General features: G+C 42.1%; 1 protein-coding gene across 2 annotated transcripts in view; it reads left to right on the plus strand.

Moving 5' to 3' along the window:
- The window catches only part of RAI14 (retinoic acid induced 14), a 309,495-nt gene that overhangs the window by 255,019 nt on the left and 30,199 nt on the right, over window positions 1–24,277 (plus strand). Inside the window, exons 9-13 of one of the 2 annotated variants that reach the window (XM_082244058.1) lie at window positions 7,789–7,967; window positions 11,658–11,686; window positions 13,733–13,819; window positions 17,896–17,982; window positions 23,468–23,522. In XM_082244058.1, coding sequence (XP_082100184.1) covers window positions 7,789–7,967; window positions 11,658–11,686; window positions 13,733–13,819; window positions 17,896–17,982; window positions 23,468–23,522 — 437 coding nt within the window. The remainder of the gene's footprint in view (window positions 1–7,788; window positions 7,968–11,657; window positions 11,687–13,732; window positions 13,820–17,895; window positions 17,983–23,467; window positions 23,523–24,277) is intronic. The other variant, XM_082244059.1, reaches the window with a different exon arrangement.

Consider the following 24,277-nt stretch of genomic DNA (forward strand, 5'->3'; position numbering starts at 1 on the left):
CCCCCCTGACCAAGCTGTCCCAGCTGAATTTTAAAGCTTGTGTAAGAGTTCATTAAAAAGGGGGGGGGGGGTTGGAGAGCTATAGTTACACTCTGCAGAGCTCAGTAAGGAGAGGTCTGAGAGCTTATTGGAAGGAAGGGAAACACCCCCCTTCACGTAGCACACAGGAAAAGAGCTGAGGCTGTCAATCAGCTGGAGGTTCCTCCCCTATCACCTAGTTTCTCTTGGTGTCAGAAAAACGTGTTAAGAAAAGTACACACTGTAGAGCAGTGATGGTGAACCTTGGCACCCCAGATGTTTTGAAATGTAGTTCCAAAACATCTGGGGTGCCAAGGTTTGCCATCACTGCTATAGAGGTATATACTTTGTTCATATTTCATGTCTGAGGTTTACAATCACTTTATAGTGGTAGTAAAGTTAACAAAAAAAAAGGGGGTCCTCCCTGCAAGTTTAAGCCATAATGTGCTAGTATGCACTGCATACTAGCACATTATGTCAGACTTACCTTTAGAATGGATACCTCCAGCACTTCCCTGTCACCGCTGACAGGGATTCCATCTTTAGCTGGTCTTCTTCTGGGTTTTTGGGCTCTGGCCATATGATTGGCCGAGCCGCGATGACGTCACTCCCACTCATCACTCGGGGATGTGCGTGGGAGCTCCGGGCACAGCACAGAACTCTGAAGGCACAGAGCACAGGTATGCCATTCCTTCGGAGCGCATGCACCAGTGGCATCACCAGCTGCTGCTCTCTGGAATATCTTTATCATTCATTTCACCTACACGTAAGCTTTATTATAGTCTTACCTCCTGTAGGTAAAAATAGTGCAAAAGAGTTTACTACCAATTTAAAGTAGAACTAACAGCAAACCTTTCTTTTTTTTTCATTTTGGATATGGTTATTTTTGCCATCGTTGTCCCCATTGGGTAGATTTCCCTTCACTTCCTGTATCATAACCAAAACACAAACTGAAATTCCTAGCACCAAAGGAGATCAGGGCTCCCCGCTGGCTTTAAGGCTGAGAACTGAATGATCAAACACCATTGATCGCTCAGTTCCCAGAGCTTCGTGAGCAGAGAGCCAGGACTGTCAGTCAGTGGCTCTCTGCTCTGCCCCTCCATCGTTCACTGGAGCGCTGGGCTGTGGAGGGGGTGGGATGGACTGGCTCAGGAGCTCAGTGAATCACTGAGAGGCTGAGCCAGGTGCCGGTCCAGGCTTCTGGGTGGATCCCTCCCATATGGTAGAGATCTTTCCCCAACCGGCTCTGTGACGTCAGCCGACAGCTTTGGCCCGCTGTAGGCTGAAAACGGATCACAGGAGTGCAAAACGAACTGCACTCCTGTGATCCACAAGAGAAATACAGCCAAATAAGCTTCGGCTGTACTTCTGCTTTAAAGGAGTTGTAAAAGCAAAAGGTTTTTATCTTAATGCATTCTATGTGTTTAGCAGCCTCCCCAGCACCCCCTAATACTTACCTGAGCCCCATCTCTGTCCAGCGATGTCCTTTAGCCGTCTTGGACTCTCCCTCCTGATTGGCTGAGACACAGCCGCTGTGCCATTAGCTCCCGTGGCTCTCAATCATAGTCAGTTAGTCAATCAGGAGAGAGGGGGGGGGGGCAAACTGCAGCTCTGTGTCTGAATGGCCACATGGAGCTGCAGCTTGGCTCGGGTGCCCCCATAGCCAGCTGCTTGCTCTGGGGGCACTCAACAGGAGGGAGGGGCCAGGAGCAGCGAAAAGGGACCCGAGAAGAGGAGGATCTGGGCTGTTCTGTGCAAAACCAACTGCACAGAATAGGTAAGTATAACATGTTTGTTATTAAAAAGAAAAAAAAAGAAAAAAAGAGACTTTTTAATCACAAAAAAAAAAAAAAAAGACTGTAGTCTGCAAGGGTGCAAAGAGCTGTAAGGGCCTCAGCTTGGATACAAGGGCTATAGAGTGTCACTTGAATGACAGTTCCAAGTCTGCAGGGGATGCTAAAATGACATCCAAGATGGCGACACCCAGCAGCAGTTTCAGAGCTGTTGGATGTATAAAATGGAAGGCTTTTAGTGCCCATTCACACTACCGCGACTTGTCAGGCGACTGGTCAGCCTGACCAGTCGTGGTCCATGCAGTGCAGTGCTTAGAAAATAGTTCCTGTACTACTTCGGGGCGACATCGGAGCGACTTGCATTGACATTCATTATATGAAGTCCGTGCAAGTCGTGCCGAAGTCGCGGTGCACGCGACTTCACAGGTCGCCCCCGAAGTCGTGCCACGGTAGTGTGAACCGGCATAGGTAAATAGCATGCATAAAATACTTTAAATGCACAAATAAGATTGTTGCTGAAATGAACAGTCTGGTGACAGGGTCTCTTTAAATAGACTATAAATTCCCAATAAATGTGTAGGCGATGACTTTTTGGTTCAGTTAGGTTAGATAAGAATCCCAATGCTGCGCTCCTACGATTGTATGGATCACATGTCCTCTCATCTCCCTGATGAGGGTCAGATAATGAGCAGTCCCTGTTTACAGATACACATTGTTTCAGGGATGAAGAATTCCATCGCACAGCTTGAGGTATGTTTTGAAAGGATTGTCTTAGAGTTGGGCAGTCTGCACTTTATTTTGGAAGGATTAATGGCTGTTTTAAATAGATGACTTATTGTGAAGTCTCATCTATCTTCCTAGCTGATGAAAGGTTGAATTTTTGCATTCTTGATCCGTGAGTAAACTCTCTCCAAAGAATGTGAACGTGTTCCTGCTGAAAATTCTCATTTAAAAATAGAAAATGGCATTGGCAGGCGAAGCCGGCATATATACGGATAAAAATAGAAAAATAAGGATGAGGATATTTTAAATAAAAACGTCCAATAACGTGCAACATAGGAATGTACAGGCTGACTTACATACACACAGACGGGAGCATTATTCCCTATTATATATGTTAAATAGTGAAAATATCCTTTAAAGAAAACCACCAAGCTGCGCAAGTGCTGTGAATATCATAAATAAATCAATATGTGAATAAATCGGTGCATAACCTAATATACAGAATATGCATGTATAAAAATTGATAACAAACAATTCAAAAATAACTTATTCAAAAAATCATTAAAGGTTCATGAAAAAAGTCACATATAATGCTGAAGGTATATAACCGCTCCACTGAAGTAAACTGAATCCCGTGGGCTAAAATAATTATATCACCCTGAAATCCACCACCAGTGTGACAACCGCTCCCATCAGCTGGCAACTCACCAAAGGTTATTGCCCCCCATTATCATGGTGTGGGCTAATGCGTTAAAAGGAATATATCATGCCAGTCCCCTCTGGGTCAATAGGGATCTGTAAGGACCTTGGGACAAGGACTGCATCAAGCTACGGACACAGAAGTTGAAAAACTGTTGGGATCAGTGTGGGAGAAGAAAAAGCCTAAAAACAAGGAAAACAAATGCAGTCACCACATCTAAGAATTGCTATTCGGGAGCTTTGTTAAAGGAGGAAGTTTGGTAAATCTTAAAGGAAATTGTACAAATATTGTACAATCAGATTGTATTGATTACTGCACAGATCTGGAAGAAATACACAAAGCACGCCATCTAAACAATGTCTGTAAATGCCATGTCCTTGTAGAGCAGGGGTGTCAAACTCCACTTCCATCGCGGGCCGCAATAGCATTATGGTTTCCCTCAAAGGGCCGGTTATATCTGTAAGATTAGATGTCCAGAGCACCCCACGCCCCCTTACACCCTTACATCACAATGCACCCCCTTACAAGAGGGTGGATCTGGGAAGAAGTGCAGGGTCTGGAGGAGAACCAGAGAAGGGCTGGAGTCAGCTTCTAGAGTCTGCTGAATGCTGAGACCAGGGGAGGCAGAGACAAGGTGGATTTTGCGGTAGCACAGAGAGGTGCAGGATCTGTAGGAGGAGTTCTGCCCTCCTCTCTGATGCGGACTGCTGAGGAGGGGGGGGGCAAGCCTTTCTGCAGCTGCACAGAGTACTGCAGGATCTGGCAAAGGAGTTCTGTCCTCTCTGCTGCCGACTACAGAGAATATGTGGGGGCCGAGACAAGGGGGCTGCCACAGCTGCATGAGAGGTGCGAGGGCCACATGAAATGGCCTGGGGGGGCCAAATTCGGCCTGCGGGCCTTGTGTTTGACACCTGTGTTGTAGAGGCTCATGGAGTTTTGGGAGCTGCTGCCAATCAGCTGCCTTGGAGGTGGAGCAGGGGAGTGGCTTCAAAGCCAAAGACCTCAGCCTTGTCAGTGCATGCATAGTTGGCGGGTCCTGCTATAGTCCCTGTTGGGAGCAAGCATGCATGTTTGGCGCTCCTTGGGACCTGCAGCATTATTAATTTTTTTATATATAAGAGAGCTTAACAACACTTTAAAAAAAGGGTTATCTGGATTTTGGCTTTCATTTCTTTGTCTTTTGCCTGTAATTTATATAAAATTCCAGCTAAGACTACCTTGTCCAAAGGGCAGCAATGCTGCTGTGCCATTTCATTTCAACGTTGTCACCCTATTAAAGTTGAAAGATAGTGGATCCACTGACAGGATCAACAGGTGATTAAAATCCATCTATCTATCTATCTATCTATCTATCTATCTATCTATCTATCTATCTATCTATCTATCTATCTATCTATCTATCTATCTATCTATCTATCTATCTATCTATCTATCTATCTATCTATCTATCTAGATATATATCTAGATATATATATATCTATATCTATATAGATATATATATATATATATATATATATATATATATATATATATATATCTATATCTATATGGATATATATATATATATATATATATATATATATATACATACATATATATATATATATATATATATATATCTATATCTATATAGATATATATATATATATCTATATAGATATATATATATATATATATATATATATCTTATCATAAAAGAGAACCAGTCTAAAAATACTCAAAATCTCTACTGTTGTAACAATAGTTCAGCATTACCTTTCAGGAATAGGTACGTGTGCTGCTACTCACTTGTATTCCTACCCTGTCAGGGCAGAAATGTTATCCAGTCAAACCTTTATAGTGACTTGCTTGTTGCATGCCTAAGCACAGCTGGCCATGTACTGTTTGAATTTTGTCCGGTTTCTGTTGAATCAGCCATGAGTGGCCCTGACAGCATTCTCACACCTGACATTCTTTGATTAAAATTTGAAGGAGCAAGGCAGAAAATTTTCGGACACACACCAGCTGCAGTTACTGTGCGGGTATTCTGTCTGCCGCCAGCGCTGGCTGTCAGAATACATTAGCTGCCACTGCAGATTCATACACCTGTGCTGTATAGCGTAGATGGACAAAATATTTTCCACTCCTGCTATTTGCACCACCAAACACCTCTATGATGCAGATACATTTCCCCTATAGTAAAATGTGCTGATTGTATCCACCCTAAAGCCTTATCAGTTTATTTTTTTTTTCATTCATTCTGAGTTGACAGTTTCATTTTCATTCACAAAAACCCCGCCCCACTTGCACCACAACACAGAGTTGATCAGGACCCACAGAAGCCGGCCAAACGGTTGATTTAGCTCCAAGGGGGCAGAGTGAAACGCGTTAGTAGTGTGGCTTAGCTGGAGTCCAGGCTGAGGCTGCCATTCATCTCACTTCATGCACATGGGTCTGCTTCATGATATGCGACTTATGGACCTTTTCTTTTAACATTTCTGTCGGACCAGCTGCCATACACACAGGCTGAATGTTGGCCCACTTTTATTGAACCAGCTAATGTCGCCTGGCATTGGCCGTGTGTTCCAGGCTTAAGGTGTGACAAAGCACATGAGCAAAGGAATGACTGCTTCCATCGGGGATACTCATACAGGTATTTTCTCTGTATGACAGATCTCCTATACTATCATTCAGTACATTTCACACTATAAACTTGGAGAAGTAGTACGTCTAATAATCTATGTACTGTATATGTCAGCACATAGACACTAAGTGGTGGAGCATTAAAATAAAGGCTAATCATTGCATTTATGCTTTCAGCACCTCAGTGTAGATTGTTACTTGAAATAAAAAGAGTTATGTTACATGTAGGTGTATGTTTAAAATTCAGGATGCACATAGATTGCAGATCTCATCTCAAAAGTGGGCCCTAACGCCTGGATTGGATAATCCTAAAAAATACTTACTTGTGTAAAGGGAATGCTGACCGATGGATCACTTCCTGTCTGGTAAAACCATTGTCACAAGGACAGGAAACAAGCCCTCTAATGGAGTCCTGGATAGCAGTAAAAACCAGACAGGATTCTAATCCCATAGCTCCCAAATGTCCCTAATTTTGAGGGACTGTCCCTGGTTTGGAACAATGTCCCTCGTTCCTCCTCATTTGTCCCTCATTTTGGTCTAATCTATATAGTTGTATAAAAAAAAATGCACTATTTATCTTTCAAAAAGTGTTCCCAGTCCTAAACCTTTCATCCAATTTCTCAGTGGTTGCTTTTATAAATTTCAAAATCCAATAAAAAGGAGTAGTAGTGGTAAAAAATAAATTAAAAAAAGCACTTGTGGGTTTAACCACTTGCCGACTGCCTAACGACGATTTACGTCAGCAGTCAGCCCCTCACAGGCAAAGTGACGTAGTACTACGTCGCTAGCCTGTGAGGCTCTAGGGAGCGAGCATGCGCTGCTGGAGGTGTGCTCCCACTCGCTCACGGACCTCCCCCCCCCCTCCCGATGTCCGCCGGTCACTCGCGATCGTCGGTTACACTGGGAGAAAGGCAGGCGGCTTTATTTACATTGTCATTCTCCCTGCGTAACAGCAGAGATCATACGGTCCTGCTATGTAGGGCCGTAGATCTCTGCTGTTACATCACAAGGTACATCCAATCACAGTTAGAAACACGCCCCTAGGGACACACACTTAACCCCTCCTTCTCCAATAAAGTTAACCCCTTCCTTGCCAGTGTCATTTTTACAGTAACAGTGCATATGTATAGCACTGATTACTGTAGTAATGTCACTGGTACCCCCAAAAATGTCAGTCAAGGGTCCGATCTGTCCGCCGCAATGTCGCAGTCCCGCAAAAAAAATCGCAGATCGCCGCCATTACTCGTTAAAAAAAAAAACAATAAAAATGACAAAAATCTTTCCCTTAGTTAGTAAACGCAATAACTTTTGCGCAAACCAATCAAAATACGCTTTTTGCTATATTTTTTACCAAACATATGTAGCAGAAAACAAATTGGCTTAAAATGTTAAAAAATTTAGATTTTTACATTTTTTTTGGGGGGGGGGGGGGGGAATTTCATATAAAAAAATGTGAAAAATATTGTTATTTTTGCAAAATTGTCGCTCTTTTTTTGTTTATAACGCACAGGTGATCAAATACCACCAAAAGAAAGCTCTGTTTGTGGGAAAAAAAAGGACGTCAATTTCATTTGGGTACAGCGTCGTACGACCGCGCAATTGTCCGTTAAATTCACGCAGTGCCGAATTGCAAAATAGGCCCTGGTCAGGAAGGGGGTAAAATCTTCCGGGGCTTAAGTGGTTAACTAATCTTTTTTGTATGTGTATTTCTCCTTTAAGGGGCTGTGACGGGGGGTGGGGGTTGCTCATTTCCATCCCAAAAAGTTGGGAGGTATGTAAAATCCCTTACCACTCCATCCAAAACTTTAGCAGGACATACACTTTACACATATTTTGAAGTAGGCTTTGCTCAGGACTGCACTGGGGTTCTCTAGGTGTGGTGATCAGTTCTCGAACTGTGTTGGTCTGATGTTCTCCTTGTTCCTCTGCCAGGTCTCCTTTGTTGTTGGCGTGTGAAGCCGGACAGATCAATATGGTGGATCTTTTGGTGAATAGGGGAGCCAGCCTGACACTAACAGATGCCTTGGGCCATGATGTCATTCATTACGCCAGAATGTCGGGAAATGCTCAAATCCTCACTCTTCTCCTCTCCAAAATGACCAACGAGACGGGTATGTGCAGCCAGGCACTATGTATGTCATAGATCTCTCACCACTTCTTTACTGCCCTTATCTTACTCAATGCCTCTCTGGCCCAGAAGGGTCATTTGATAATCTTGGAATTTGTCATGGATGTATTAAACTCTGGACTCGTTTTCCATTACCTCTTCGTTTTTCCACCTACTTGAAATATTTGCTGTCATTTCCTTGTTTAACTTGTTTACTGCAGGGTCTACCACAGTGCAAGTCACATAAACCCCAGAAAAGAAGCAGTGCATTGTATTGTGTTTTTTTTTTTTTTTTTTTTACATCAAACTTACCTTTGCTGTACATGGGCACTTTATGAATCGAGATTAGAGACACTGTCACCATTTCCCACTCTAGAGCAGGAGTCTCCAAACTTTCTAAACCAATGGTCAGTTTACTGTCCTTTAAAGCTGCAAAAATATTTTTCCCTTGCAGAGGTGTTGTGTCCAAACTGCACGGGTCTTCCGATCCTTCTCACACATGCAAAAGACCGGTCCAGCACCCCCCCTCCTTTCCCGACTAACCCCCACCCCCATTCCAGCAGTCCTAAAAATGGACTGTTCCTGGTGTCAGCACACCCAGCGCACACTCCATAGTCAGTAACAGTCCACTGATGGACCGTGGGGGAGTGTGGTTTTCTGGAGGATCGAAGAATCAGATGAGTATAAACTTCATACTCACTCCTACAAAAAATGAGCAGTTGACTCATGAAGTGTGAGCACTGCCTCAGTGAATGGGCAAAAAAACGATTTTGGAAGAGAGTAGAAAATGCCCCAGCATCAGTGAAAGTAGACAGTGTTTAAGACTTGGTGGTCAGCAAGTGTAAAAAAAGATTAGCTAATGCCTGTAGGAGGAGGAATAGTGGATCATCATTGGTATTAGTTGGAGGAATAGGGCCCTATTATTAGTGTCAGTAGGAGGAGTAGTGCCAAATTGTTTATATCAGTGAAAGGAACAGTGCTCCATTGTTGGAGTCGTTAAAAGGACTAGTGCTCCATTGTTTGTTAGTAGAAAGAAGAGTGCCCCATTTTTGGAGTCAGTGAAAGGAATAGTGCCCCATTGTTGGAGTCATTGGAAGGAATAGTGCCCCATTGTTGGAGTCAGTGAAAGGAATAGTGCCCCATTGTTGGAGTCATTGGAAGGAATAGTGCCCCATTGTTGGAGTCATTGGAAGGAATAGTGCCCCATTGTTGGAGTCATTGGAAGGAATAGTGCCCCATTGTTGGAGTCATTGGAAGGAATAGTGCCCCATTGTTGGAGTCATTGGAAGGAATAGTGCCCCATTGTTGGAGTCATTGGAAGGAATAGTGCCCCATTGTTGGAGTCATTGGAAGGAATAGTGCCCCATTGTTGGAGTCACTGGAAGGAATAGTGCCCCATTGTTGGAGTCATTGGAAGGAATAGTGCTCCATTGTTGGTGTTAGTGGAAAGAATAGTACCCCATTTTTGAAAGGGAGGAATAGTGCCCCATTGTTGTTGTTAGTGAAAGGAATGGTGCCTCATTGTTGGTGTCAGTGGGTGGAATAGGGTCTTGTATCAACTGGAGTACTAGTGCCTCATTTTAGTGGTAGGAAGGGCTGAACAAAGGCAAGCAAAGGGTCATGGTTTGGAGACCACTGCTCTAAAGCCATTTTTCTTTTACTTTTTTAGAGAAACATATTTTATTACACGCTGTGTCATAATTACCAAGTGTTTAAAATTATTGCAGGGGCAGCCACCAGGAAGTCAGTTAGTGATGATATGCACAACCCCCAGAACTACATTTCCTAAAAGCCCTCTCCCTACACAAAGTGTGCGGCAGGCTCTTAGAAATTAAGACAGCAACATTTTTTGAAGGGAAAGTAACAAGTACAGTGGGGAAAATAATTATTTAAACCCCTGCAGATTTTGTAAGTTTGCCCACTTACAAAAAAATGAAGGGTCTATAAATGTTATCATAGGTGTATTTGAAATGACAGAGACAGAATATCAACCAAAAAAAATCCAGAAAAAAACATGATACAAATGTTATAAATTAGTTACAGTTTAGTGAGTATAAGTAATCAGTATTTGATCCTCAAGTAAAACATGACTTAGTGCTTCGTGGAAAACCCTTGGCAAGCACAGAGGTAAGACGTTTCTTGTAGTTGGTTACCAGGTTTGCACACATCTCAGGAGAGATTTTGGTTCACTCTTCTTTACAGATCTTCTCAAAATTTCTACGCTTCTTGGCTGTCGCTTGGCAACTCGAAATTTCGGCTCCCTCATAAATGTTCTATAGGATTAAGGTCTGAAGACTGACTAGCCACTCCATGACCTTAATGCACTTCTTCTTGAGCCACTCTTTTGTGGCCTGGGCAGTATGTTTTGGGTCATTTTCATGCTGGAAGACCCATTCACGACCCATCTTCAGTGTTCTGGCTGAGGGAAGAAGGTTCCCATCCAAGATTTTACAATACAGGGCCCCGTCCATTGGCCCCTCAATGTGGTAAAGTAGGCCTATACCTTTAGCAGAGAAACAGCCCCAAAGCATAACGTTTCTACCTCCGTGATTGATTGTAGGGATGATGTTCTTAGGGTAAAAGTCAGCATTTTTCTTCCTCCAAACACAGCGAGTCAAGTTAATGCCAAAGAGCTCAATTTTGGTCTTATCTGACCACAGCACTTTATCCCGAATATTCTCTGAATCATTTAGATGTTCATTAGCAAACTTCAGACGCGCCTGTACATGTACCTTCTTGAGGAGGGGAACCTTGCGGGTGCTGCAGGAATTCAATCCATGGCGGCGTATTGTGTTACCAATGGTTTGTTTGGTGATTGTGGTCCCAACTGTCCTGAGATCATTCACAAGCTCCTCCAGGGTAGCTCGGGGCTGATCCCTCACTTTTCTCATGATCATCCTCACTCCATGAGGCAAAATCTTGTATGGAGCTCCAGACCAAGGGCGATCAATGTTTATTTTGTATTTCTTCCATTTCCAAAAGTTGTTTCCTTCTCGCCAAGCGTCACAATCTACAGCGGCACGTATACAATTTTGTCCCGGAGGTCCTTTGACAGCTCTTTGGTCTTGCCCATAATGGTGAGGTTTGAATGGAAGAAAGAGATTCTGTGAACAGGTGTCTTTTATACACATAACGAGTTGTCGTTAGGAGCACCTTCTTGAATTGACAGGGCTAATCTATGTACCACATGAGCACATACTGTAGCCAGTCTGTGGGAGCCAGAATTATTGTTGGTTGGTACAGTAAGGGATCAAATATTTATTTTACTCTCTGAACTGCAACTCAATTTATAACATTTGTATCATGTTTTTTTTCCTAGATTTTTGGTTGATAGTCTATCTCTATCATTTAAAATACACCTATGATAAAAATATAGACCCTCATTTATTTGTAAGTGGCAAACTTAGAAAATATGCAGGGAATAAAATAATGATTTTCGCCGCTGTATATACAGTAAAACAGGCAGGACTGACAACATTGCTTAGTATTTCAATGCAGCACAGCATTGTCAGCCAACAACAGAAGGTTGAGATGTCACTGGATTTCATGCAGGATCAACATTCATTATGTACTTGCAGGGATAAAACATAGCATAATGTAGAGTAAAGATATACCGTACTTAAAATGTTTTTTTGGGCTTTTTTGCCCAGACATACCCTTTAACTGAACTTGCACTTGTTGTTTCTCTACACAGGACTAAGAAGCCCAACCAAGCCATCGCAGGTACTTATCAATGATCCAAAAATGTGTATTCATGTTTTAAATACATTACCTATGTTTGCAATATTTTATAGTTTGTAATAATTTGCAGCATACGATTAACAGGCCCTTAGTAATATTTCTGCTCAAATCATCCTCTATATGAGTCCAGCACAGACTTTTTTATTAGTTCTGGATAGAGTAGGGAAGTGTTGGCACCTCTATTAGAAGATCCATCCTCTCTGTTGTCCTTGTGACCTCTAACACACAAAGTAGAGTAACTGCCGGTTCACATTGATCCGACTTGGTCGCCTGACAAGTAGCTTCCAATGCCTTGCAAGGGAACCGTTCTAATCAGAGCGACTCAAGTCGCTCCGACTTAGAAAAAGGTTCCTGCACTATTTTTTTGCAAAGTTGTAGCGACTTGCATTGACTTCCATTATGAGAAGTCGTTGCAAGCAACGCCAAAGTCGCGGTGCACGGGCGACTTCATTAGTCGCCCGAAGTCGGGGCGACTTCGAGTCGGATCAGTGTGAACCGACACTAAAGGTATATCTTCCAATGGAAATCTATTCAAAAGTAAAATAAAGCTTTAATTTAAGTCCAAGCCAATAGCACCTAAAGCTGTATTAAAGGTCGCGGTCTGTGCATGTTCTGGGGCTCTTAGTTATTTCTTTGCAAGTATCTCTGCTGTACTTAATGACAAAAGGGTGTTGAATGTATTTACCAATGCAAAGTACAATAAGGTCCCTTTCACACACGATTTTACCGCAATTTTGCCACAATTTTGACTGGACTTGAAGCAATGCATATATCTTTGGAGCTCAAAACGCGTTAAAATCGGTCCAAAGTAGTGCAGGGACTACTTTGAAATCGTTGCGACTTGAAGTCGTACAGATATGAACAGTACTTATTGCAAACCATGGAGTACAATTTGTCATGCGACTTTGCAGTCCCAAATCGCAGGACAAGTCGCACAAGTGTGAAAGGGGCCTAAATCATAATGACCAATCAGAACATTTAATCTTGTACTATTCACAGTAAACTAATTTGCTGCTTTGGTTTTGTTGACTTAGCTCATCCTAACTGTGATTTGTACTGCCTTACCCAATAAACCAATGTTAGTCTACGAGTTTAAATTGTAAACAGTTTTTTGATGGATTTTTAGCTTTATTACCTTTAGATATATCCATTCTGCCATCTTGATTGTTGACTTTCTTCCCTCCACATCTAGAGAATGAGTACATCTTGTAACAATCAAAATCACATAGGACCTTTAGATACTGGTCTGTGAGCTAGTTTATCAGTGGCAGTTATTTCTTTGGCTTTGGAATACTTCATACTGTCAAAAAGAAAAGGTGGTGTGAAACAGATATGGACAGAAGTCTTTGGGCTGATCATGTGACTTGCAGTGTCTTCTTCCTCTCCCAGTACTGGGCAGCCCTCAATAATGCAAAAAGTGATCTGATGTGATGATGTCAGTGCCACTCTCTGCCTTATTGTATGTGAATGCAAAGTGCTATGCTGATGCCCCTCAGGGGCGGGCACATGACACCCTGCTCTTACAGTATATCCTCAGTCTTTTGGGTTGAATAATGTTGGATGTCATTTAGTTCATTTAGTCCAGAAAACTGAGGACATCTAGTGGTGGGAAAGCTTTACTGCAGGGGACAGCAGCAGAGAGCAGACAACTATTGCTCCCACCTCCAAGGAAGCCTTAAAGAAAATAGCCCAGAGTTGGGCTTTAATCTTTGATGCATCAGTATAATGTCTACAATTGGTGATTGCATCTAAATTTAACCCCTTCTGGACATTTCTGCATGTAGAGCGATGATTATCAGAGTTGCATGCTTTCATTGCGCCCCAATACTCTCTTTTTGTTTTTTTACTTTTGAGATGAACATAGAGTAGCTTTACTACATCTGTTTGAGGTTACTATTCCTTGTGATATCTTTACTCTGCACTAGCAATCAGTAGTATTTCTCGCCATAGTTCTAGAACTTTATAGTCTTGCTCAGTTTCCACTAACCCAACTAACAGCTCACTTTTTCTGGCCTATGAAACTTTCAGCATGATCAAGCGAATAGATTAAGCTCAGAAAGAAGTGGAACTCCCAAAAAGCGCAAAGCTCCGCCTCCTCCTATCAGCCCTGTACAGGTAATACAAAAAATGAGCATCTTCTGTCTTATGTTTCTTAAAAGATCTTTATGGGACTTTTTTCTATTTTCATGTGACTTAAAAACGGTATTAAACCCAAAAATCTATTATTGCAGCTTACCAACCATTAGATGTGGTGGCTGCATTAGTTTTCTTTTCTTTTACTTTTTTTCCCCCTCTGTTTTCACCTGGTGATCTGGCCAGAGATACCACTCTGGAGGACTGACTACAGGGGGCACAGCAGACAGCATCATAGTCCGTCTCAAGGGAGGGTGGTGTTAAATGTATTAGCAGATTAGATACCCTAACAAATGGATGCAAAACTCCAGCTTACACTTTTATAAAGGTTTAGCATGAATAAATAAAAGATGATCATTCTAATCGCCCCTGCCAGTGATAAGTGGTTTGTCTCATCCATGTAAACTGATACATTCTGCTGGAGAGCTGAAAAGACTGTGAAAAACAGACTTGCTGGCTGGTTTACCAGATGAACACCGAAGAAAGAAAGCCTAAAAAAAGAAATTTAATGAAGCCATCACATCTTAGAATTGGTAAGCTGCAATATAAAACAGGTTTGCTTCTGGGATTAATACTGCTTTCACTCTGTAGTGCAGTTTGCATCAAAGCCATTTATAATACTATAGGCATTTTCTAAAATACGAAATGGGGCCTGTAATGTAGAGATTGTGCATAAAAAGACAGCCAGAGAAGAAATGACTAGTCACCAGTATTCCCTGTAGTTACCCTGTGTGAACTGCATGGAAGTGACTTGTTATCTTGGTATAGGCAGAGCTTTGCTTCCTCATGTCCCTCTGGTGACTGGTGATCTGATGACTGCTGGGGAAATTCAAGAAACAGCAGGAGAGGTTCAGGAATCAGATCCACAAAATGAATGCAGGAAGATGCGAAAGCAGGGAGATTCATGTTTGCAGGTCATCAGGTACAGCTTCCTCTCCAGCAAGCAGGACATCATTAAATCTCTTTTCTAAAGTGCCTTGAAAAAATATTCATACCCCTTAAAATCTTCCACATATTGTCATGTTACAACTAAAAACGGAAATGTATTTATTGGGATTTTATGTGATAGACCAACACAAAGTGGCACATAATTGTGAAGTGGAAGGAAAATGATAAATGGTTTTTAAAATATTTTACAAATAAATATGTGAAAAGTGTGGCGTGCATTTGTATTCAGCGCCCTTTACTCTGATACCCCTAAAATCTAGTGGAACTAATTGCCTTCAGAAGTCACCTAATTTATTTTATTATTTCAGGTACTTATATAGCGCTGTTAATTTACGCAGCGCTTTACATATACATTGCACATTCACATCAGTCCCTGCCCTCAAGGAGCTTACATCCTAAGGTCCCTAACTCACATTCATACATACACATAGTAATGCCAATTTTATACAGGATCCAATTAACCTACCAGCATGTCTTTGGAGTGTGGGAGGAAACCAGAGTACCCGGAGGAAACCCACGCAGGCACAGGGAGAACATGCAAACTCCAGGCAGGTAGTGTCGTGGTTGGGATTCGAACCAGCGACCCTCTTGCTGCTAGGTGAAAGTGCTAACCACTACACCACTGTGCCGCGCTAATTAGAAAATAGAGTCCGCCTGTGTGTAATTTATTTTTCAGTATAAATACAACTGTTCTGTGAAGCCCTCAGAGGTTTGGTAGAGAACTTTAGTGAACAAACAGCATCATGAAGGCCAAGGAAACCACCATACGGGTCAGGGATAACGTTGTAGAGAAGTTTAAAGCAGGGTTAGGTTATAAAAAATACCCCAATGTTTCAACATCTCACTGAGCACTGCTCAATCCATCATCTGAAAATGGAAAAAGTATGGCACAACTGCAAACCTACCAATACATGGCCGTCTACCTAAACTGACAGGCCAGGCAAGGAGAGCATTAATCAGAGAAGCAGCCAAGAGGCCCATGGTAACTCTGGAGGAGTTGCAGAGATCCACAGCTCAGGTGGGAGAATCTGTCCACAGGACAAATATTAGTTGTGCACTCCACAAATCTGGCCTTTGTGGAAGAGAGGCAAGAAGAAAGCCATTGTTGAAAGAAAGCCAAGAGAAGTCCCATTTGCAGTTTGCAAGAAGCCATGTGGGGGACAAAGCAAACATGTTGAAGAAGGTTCTCTGGTCACATGAGACCAAAACTGATCTTTTTGGACTAAAAGCAAAACACTATGTGTGGCAGAAAATTAACACTGCACATCACCCTGAACACGCCATCCCCACCGTGAAACATGGTGGTGGCAGCATCATATTATAGGGATGCTTTCAGCAGGGACAGGAAAGCTGGTCAGAGTTGATGGAAAGATAGATGGAGCCAAATACAGGGCAATCTTAGAAGAAAACCTGTTAGAGTCTGCAAAAGACTTGAGACTGGGTGAAGGTTCACCTTCCAGCAGGGCAACGACCCTAAACATACAGCCAGAGCTACGCTGAAATGGTTTAGATCAAAGTATATTCATGTGTTAGAAGGGTCCAGTCAAAGTCCAGAACTAAATCCAATTGAGAATCTGAGGCAAGACTTGAAAATTGCTGTTCACAGACGCTCTCCATCCAATCTGACAGAGCTTGAGATATTCTGCAAAGAAGAATGGGTACAAATGTCCCTCTCTAGATGTGCAAAGCTGGTAGAGACATCCCCAAAAAGACTTGCAGCTGTAATTGCAGTGAAAGGTGGTTCTACAAAGTATTCCTGGGGGGGCTGAATACAAATGCACGCCACACTTTTCAGATATTTATTTGTAAAACAAAATTGGAAAACCATTTATTATTCTCCTTCCACTTCACAATTATGTGCCACTTTGCGTTGGTCTATCACATAAAATCCCAATAAAATTCATTTACTTTTTTGGTTGTAAAATGACAAAATGTGGAAAATTGCAAGGGGTATGAATAATTTTTTAAGGCATTGTAAGCTTGTGACTACAGCAGTCACAGTCATCAGTTTCTTAGATCCCACAACTATAAGTGACTGGGCACACTCACATACCAGTAAGTGCAACTACTAGGTTTCAAGAGGAATTTAAGACAAAAGGTAAGTCTTTCAGAGTACTGCTGAGGCACCATTAATATTTCCAGATATTCCATATAAGTTATCAAATGTTCATTTTGAGTTCATGTCTCAAAAATATGTAAAGTATGTAGCTTCACCTTCTAGATAATATGCTCTTCATAAAGTGTTCTGTGATTAAAAAATATACAGTGCGATAAAATGACCATTTATCTGTTGATCAGCGAATAGTTTGTAATGTTTTCATAGAAGTAATGATACTTATCACAGTTCCTTGATGTTAACATCAATGTATCCAGAATTCCCATCTGTCTCTCTGAGTGCCAACCCAATCTTTTGTCACCAACAGTAATGGATGTTTGGCAGATCAAACAGAGACGTTTCTTAGATCAGATCCTTTCTGTAATGAAGCCCATAGTGTGTGAGAGGAAACCTTGAAGACTAACCGGGTGTCTGCAGTTAATGAACAGTTATGTTCAGATTGAATTGGAAGATCTTACTTTTACATTGGTTCCAGGCTATGGATAAATGCCTAATAACATATGCTGTCTGGATATCTTTTGTATTTGAGTTAGTTTAATAAATCAGAGATATTCTTAGTATAAGATGTAAAGTATGTTCTGGAGGATATATACTGCATAAAAGAGACCCATATCCAGACTATACTCAAGAAACATAGAAGATATGTCCATTCCCTCCACTATGTATCACTTTTTACATAAAAAAACAGCTCTGTCATTTCGTTTGATCAAACTTTTTCTTTGTTGTATAATTATCCCATTACCCTGACTTTAAATGTCCCGACTGGTGGATTTTCAGTGGTTTTGGGGATCTCTGCAATTCTATGTATGGAGAAACCTCTGACCCTTGTGGTCAACACAGAACTAACTAGCAGATGGAGCAAAGAGATGACAGTATTCTAATAATGAAACTTGATAGGAGAGGGTACTGGTGAGGTCTTTGGGTTCATTAAGATCCCATATCAGCCCCACACATTATACAATAAACACCCACATTTGTTTTCCTGTCATTACAGCTCAGTGACATGTCCTCTCCAGTATCCTCAACATCAACTCCGCTCTCAGCCAAAGGAGAAGTCTTCTTCACAGAAAAGGGCAGCAAGGTAATACTGAGTGATAAGTATAGTAATGTTGGTATACAGTACATCAGATCAATGGATGCTTTTCTTTCTTTTCCTCCATTGAGGGACAGAGGAACCTCGGATTATGCTGTTGCCTACAGGTGGATAGGACCCTGGCAAGCAAAAAACTGTAGACCTGCCCAGAATAACCCCTCCTGCTATCAGCAGGCCTTAGTCTTTCTGCTATTGTCCTAAGAGAATGGAGATTTTCTTTTTCTTGAAGATTAAAGAAGAACTATAGGCAAAACATTTTTTTTCATTTTGGATAGAGCACGGAAGGGTTATAACCCTTGTCAGATTTTTTTTTTTTTGCCATCTGTATCCCATTGCATAAATTTATATTAAAGCGGAGTTCCGGCCACGAAAAATTTTTATCAATAAAAATACCCCCGGGACAATCAGGGCTAGTACATTCCAGTACAATGGATAGCCTCTGTACTGTCCCGGATCGCACTTACCTGCAAGAAGAAATACTTACCTTTAAAATTTCTTCTCCAGCGTTGCCATCTCAGATGTGGGCAGCTGAAACCAGCGCGTCCTCTTCTGCGTCCTTTTCCGTGTCCTCTTCTCCCAGAATGCGCCTGCACCGGCCCCGCTCGTCACTTCTGGTGCGACGCTGCATTCCTCCACAACTTCTGGGCATGCCCAGAAGCTGTTTAGCAGGGAATGTGGCGTCGCACCGGAAGTGACGAGCGGGACCGGTGCAGGCGCATTGATTCCTGGGAGCGATGACGTTCAGCTCCCAGGAATCATTGCAAACCGGAAGTGACGGCGCAGGCCGGGGCCGCCGAGGGAGGAAGTGGAAGAAAGGTGAGTATATTTTTCTACAATAACAAGGTAAGTAAAAAAAAAAATCATAACTATCCATTTCTTTTTCAGGTGACAAATAGGAAGCGGATGGCCACAAAATCGATTATGTTGATTTTGTGGCCGGAACTCCGCTTTAATTTCCTGTCCCATAGCCAAACAGGAAGTGAAAGGAAATCCCTGCAAAGTAAGGGACTTCCTTGGGGACCCCCAGATCACCAGAACCAGTGTTCCCATGGGAAGATTTGCCCTGCGTTACTTTTCTGGGGACAACCCAAAATTTGGGATTTTCTTTTTCTTTCACTTTCAATTAAAATGGTAAACAGGACAAATATAGAGGGTTCATCTCTGTAACAGGGGCACAGAAAGCAATAAAAAAAGACAAGTGTTCTAATCCCTCTCCACTCTATCCAAAACCCAAAAAAAGTTTTTCTTTTAGTTATACTTTAAACTATTTTATTAAGTGTTTTTTTGTTACTCTTCAGTATTTTTTCTTCCATCAAAATTCTTCTCTGCATCACTGCTAGAGTTTGTCTCTCTGATTTTAACTATCCAGCGCAGTTATCCTTAGCCTGGTATTTGGAGCACTACATACATACCCTACTGGACTGGATGTTGCAGGGGTTGCCTGAAAGTGACCTTCAGGTATTGGATTCCGAGTTGGATGATTAGCAGACTCTGTACTGGTAATAATTGGCTGTGGAGCACTTTCCAGGTCCAGAGCCACTACCATTGCCTCAGTACTTACCTTGACTTATTTAGTGAGTAGGCTAGTTGGCCCAAACATTGAGAGCTACCTCATTTACATAGGCCACTGGGCACTTTTAAATCACCTGCTCTTGCCAGTTTCTACCACAGGAGGGTTTAATGGTCATTCAATCCTCATCTGCTACCATTTGTCTGGGTTTTGCTAATACCCAAGGCCTTTCTTCCTACTCTGAGCCTTGCATCTGATTCTAGACATGAAGGGGACAGCCCCACTGTATTGGGTGCTCCCAGCGTACACTCCACTAATGGCTTAGTGGAAGCTTTCAATGTGCCTACTGATGGTGCCAACATCTACAGCTTGGAGACATATTGACCTCTGCTGTTAAAGTCGGTTTCATCATTGGAGTCCTCATTGGATCCGTTGGGTATGGCTGGATCCTCTGCCCATTTGGCTGAGGTGTTTACTACACTCATCCAAGACTTCTCTCACAAATTATTTATTTGATTAACTAGTGGCTTTGGGGTCAGCAGCCGCAAGGACTCTTTCTGAGAATCTGAGTCACTCCAGTCCCTTACTGATTGAGAAGTCACAGTCCACGTGTTACTCCCAAGTTTAAAGACAGAGTTTCAGCTCGTAATGATACGGTGCACAGGACTCTGAAACTAGAGGATCAGCCAGTGGCTTCTACTAGTGCTTTTTCCAGTCTAGGATCCTTTAAAGTTCCTAAGGCCTGAAATAATTTCCCCTTGCAACCACTTTTCCAACTTTTTCTATATGGAGATTGGAAAAACCCTTATAATCTTTTTGCTCCAGCAAGCTTGAGTCAATTGTTTCTGTTTCTAGCTGGAGCAATTCTTTTGATTTCATTATGATTAGTGGTGTCAAATCAACATTAATTTTCGACTGCAGTGACGAGAAAGTTCGAAAGAACAGAATGAAAGATTTTTCTCGAGCGAAATAATTTCTAACCATGAAGTTTTCATTCAGCAAGCTCCATGCGGTCCAAAATTGATCATAAAAGCAAACAAAATTTTTGTTTGGTCCTCAGTTAGCGATACAAAAAGAGTGTAACTCCCTCTTTGTTTAATGCTGCTAAATGCCTGATCCCAAGGTACTGTGAACAGGCCACCTGTCTAACTGAATAGAAGCGAGAAGTTACCTATATCATGAAGGCTGAACACTGGATGTTTACTGTTAGGGACCAGTTGGAACGTTTCCGTGATATTTGGTTGGGATGGATGTGCTACTCCAAGGAGATCCCTGATACTTAATTGTATCCTTTGTGGATTTAGTAGCATCCCCCCTAGGCCCACACTTTAATCCCTGTCAGAATTAAAGGCCTTAATCTAGTTTTAGGCGTAGGCAACCCTGATACTACTTGGCTTGGTTTTACCTGGTTTTGCTCTTTGGTTTTACAACTCAAGATGTTTATTCCCCCTCTTTTCCTTTTTTTCCTTCTTTCTTTTTCTTTTCTTTTGTTATTTCTTCTTTCTTAATTATTTACCGACTGTTAGTATTGGTCTCTCATGGTACACTTTAATTGGTATAACGATACCCAGGATATGAATGATGTCCTTCATCTGGGTATCAAGATAAGAAGAATTGGCCACACATCACTGGAGTTCCAATTGCCTTTATTAAGATATCCAAGGTGGCACAACAAAACACCCACCAGCCCAGGTAGACCCGTTTCACACAGTGCAATTGTGCTTAATCAATAATCATTTGGTAATGAGAGTCCTTCACTTGTCTGGATGTTGTGAATGGGTTTTTCTTTACCATAGAAAGGACCCCGCGATCATCCACCACTGTTGTTTTCCATGGACGTCCAGGCCTTTTTATGTTGTTGAGCTCACCAGTGCGTTCTTCTTTCCTCAGAATGTACCAACCTGTTGATTTGGCCACTCCTGATGTTTCTGCTATCTCTCTGATGGATTTTTTTTGTTTTTTACGCTTTACAATTGCCTGTTTCACCTGCATGGACATCTCCTTTGAACACATGATGTAGGTTCACAGCAATAGATTCCAAATGCAAATACCACACTAAAGCCTCGTACACACGATCAGATTGTCAGACAAATTTTCGTCCATTTTTTGTTGCATGCTGGTCTCACATTGAAAGTGAAGAGGTTACTTTCATACGAAATTCTCGTACAACAGAATTCAACTTCAGAAGTGATGTCATGTGTTGAATTTTTTGTATGTATTCTTTCATTTCTGAGCATGCCTAGTCTTGCTTTTACGTTTTTTTTGGGATGGAAAAAACTGTACTAATTAAACGTAAATCGAACATTTTGTTCACGTACGATAAAAATTTTATATCCTGCACATACAGTTTTTGTTGTACAAAAATTCGTAATCGGCTGTCGAAAGCACCATACTAACTATCCGAAAATCGGCAGATCGTTCGTCAGACTAAATTTTACTTACGATTTTCTTATCTGTACAAATCAAATCCAGACCTTTTACCTGCTTATGGGTCCTTCCACCTGGGCTTTCCGCTCCGTTTTGCATAGTGGGGATCGATCCGCCGATCCCTGCTGAGCAGGCGGATGACAGGTCTGTCTCCGCTTACTTTGCAAGGACGGAGATGTCAGATCCACGCTGTCCGCTATGGGAGATCGGATGTAAACAGGCCGCCTGTCCGTTTTCATCCGATCCCCCAGAGGGATGGAAAATAGGGTTTCCATCCGTCTGGATTTCACGGACAGGATCGGATCGGATAGCAGCAGGTATCAGCGGACATGTCACCGCTGACATCCACTGCTCCATAGAGGTGCATGGAGCATCCGTAGAGGTGCATGGAGCATCCGATCAGGTCCTGAAAAACTGACAGACGGATCGGATCAGAAAGCCCATGTGAAAGGGGCCTAATTGATGGAGAAATAACGATGGAGTAGCCCACACCTAGTCAAGAAAATGCTTTTGATTTAATTGTCCAATGACTTTTGGTCCCTTGAAAAAGGGGGATGTCTATTCTTAAGAGCTGTAATTCCTAAACCCTTCCTCCAATTTGGATGTACGTACTCTTAAATTAATTGTGAGAGTGTGCACTTTCAGCCCATATCCATTATGTAACTATAGCTGGAATATGTCTTTGTAAATACCTGAAAAATACTAAAATTGTGCCTGTGTCCAAATATATATGGACTTAACTGCTTGTAATTCATCAGTGCATTTAGCTGTTTACCTGAAGTTCAGCTTTAGGCCTCATGCACACTGGACGTTTTTGGAGCTGCTGTTAGCAGCGTCAGACGTTTTTTTTTTTTTGCAGCTGCAGAACGCCCATCCATGTTATTCTATGGCCTCATGCACATATAGAGCTTTTAGGAGCTCCAAGTGGCATAGGCGTTTTACAGCTCCAAAAAAAACCCAGGAACTGTGCGTTCTGGAGCTGCAGCGTCAAGCTGTAAAAACGTCTGACGCTGCTAAAGGCTGAATAACATGGCTTAACGTGCGTTAAGCCACGTTATACGTTTTTTTTTCTTCCATTCAAAATCAATGGTTCCCTATGGGAGCCTATTGATTTGAATGGAAGTCGCACCGCAAGTCGGATCAGGATGATCCGACTTGCGGCGCGACTTGCGCTGTGAGAATCTTGAGGGGGAACTCCACGCCAAAATGGGGAAAAAAACGGCGTGGGGTCCCCCTCCCCCAGGTTCCATAGGGAACCATTGATTTTGAATGGAGGCAGAAAAAACGCTGCTAACAGCTACTGTGGCCAAACGTGCAATAACGCTAATGGAAAAAGCTACTGAAAGCACGTTTTTACAGCTGCTGTTTCCCGGCATCAAGTAAACAGCTTTGGAGCACGTTTTTATGACGCCCTGTGTGCATGGAGCCTTAAACCGATCCCTCATGGATTTATCTTGCTGCTTACTGACTGTTTAGCTGTTTTATTTTTATATATAAATTAGGCATTCAGTTGATTTTTTTTTTTTCTTCCTGCAGGATGAAAATACGCCTTTCAGGAGAGAATTCGGAGACAGACTGAGTGACAGTACAGGTAAAATTATAGGTTGCATGACTTAGACAGGCCATAGATGACTCAATTTTCTTTCCTTCCACCACAGATGGAAGGGGAAAAAAATCGCTCAATTCCTCCTTCAACACATTCAGTGTTTTTGAGAGAATGCCTCCTACATCGCTATTTTATACTGCCAGCAGGGGGCGCAGGGAGCCTTCCTGTCTGGCAGAATACAATGAATACTGCTGGGGGCTATAGCCGCTGCCAGTAATCGTATGTAGAAAAAGTTAAACCCAGCTTGCATCGACTTGGGTACAATCAGCCTGGCCATGCATGGATCATAATTCGGTCAGTCCCTGCTTTGATCCATGCAAGGACGGAATTAATCTATAGCAGATAGGTAAAGTGATAAAAATCATTCATGCAAAGGCTGCACACATTTAAATATGCACTGACTGACTAATTTTACCATCCTGCACACTTCATAGTAATTATGGGTGGTCAGAAAGCAGATTGTTGGCAGATTAGTTCTAAAATAGTCTAATTTGCTGGAATAATCCTTTTGTATATGAGCACCTTAACCTTTTCACTGCCAGAGCCCTTTTTGCATTTCATGCACACATGTTTAAAAAATAATTTTAGCCCTGAAGTTGATGTAAAACCCCCAAACAGTATATATTTTCTGAAAGCAGACACCCTAGAGAATAAAATAGTGGTACTGTAGTTCCAATTTTTCATGTCACACAGGTCTAGAAAATGCTAAATTTCAGTAAAAAAAACACACTAAAGTGAAC

The sequence above is a fragment of the Pelophylax lessonae genome (genome assembly GCF_965119305.1).
Source record: "Pelophylax lessonae genome assembly, chromosome: 1".
NCBI lineage: Eukaryota > Metazoa > Chordata > Amphibia > Anura > Ranidae > Pelophylax > Pelophylax lessonae.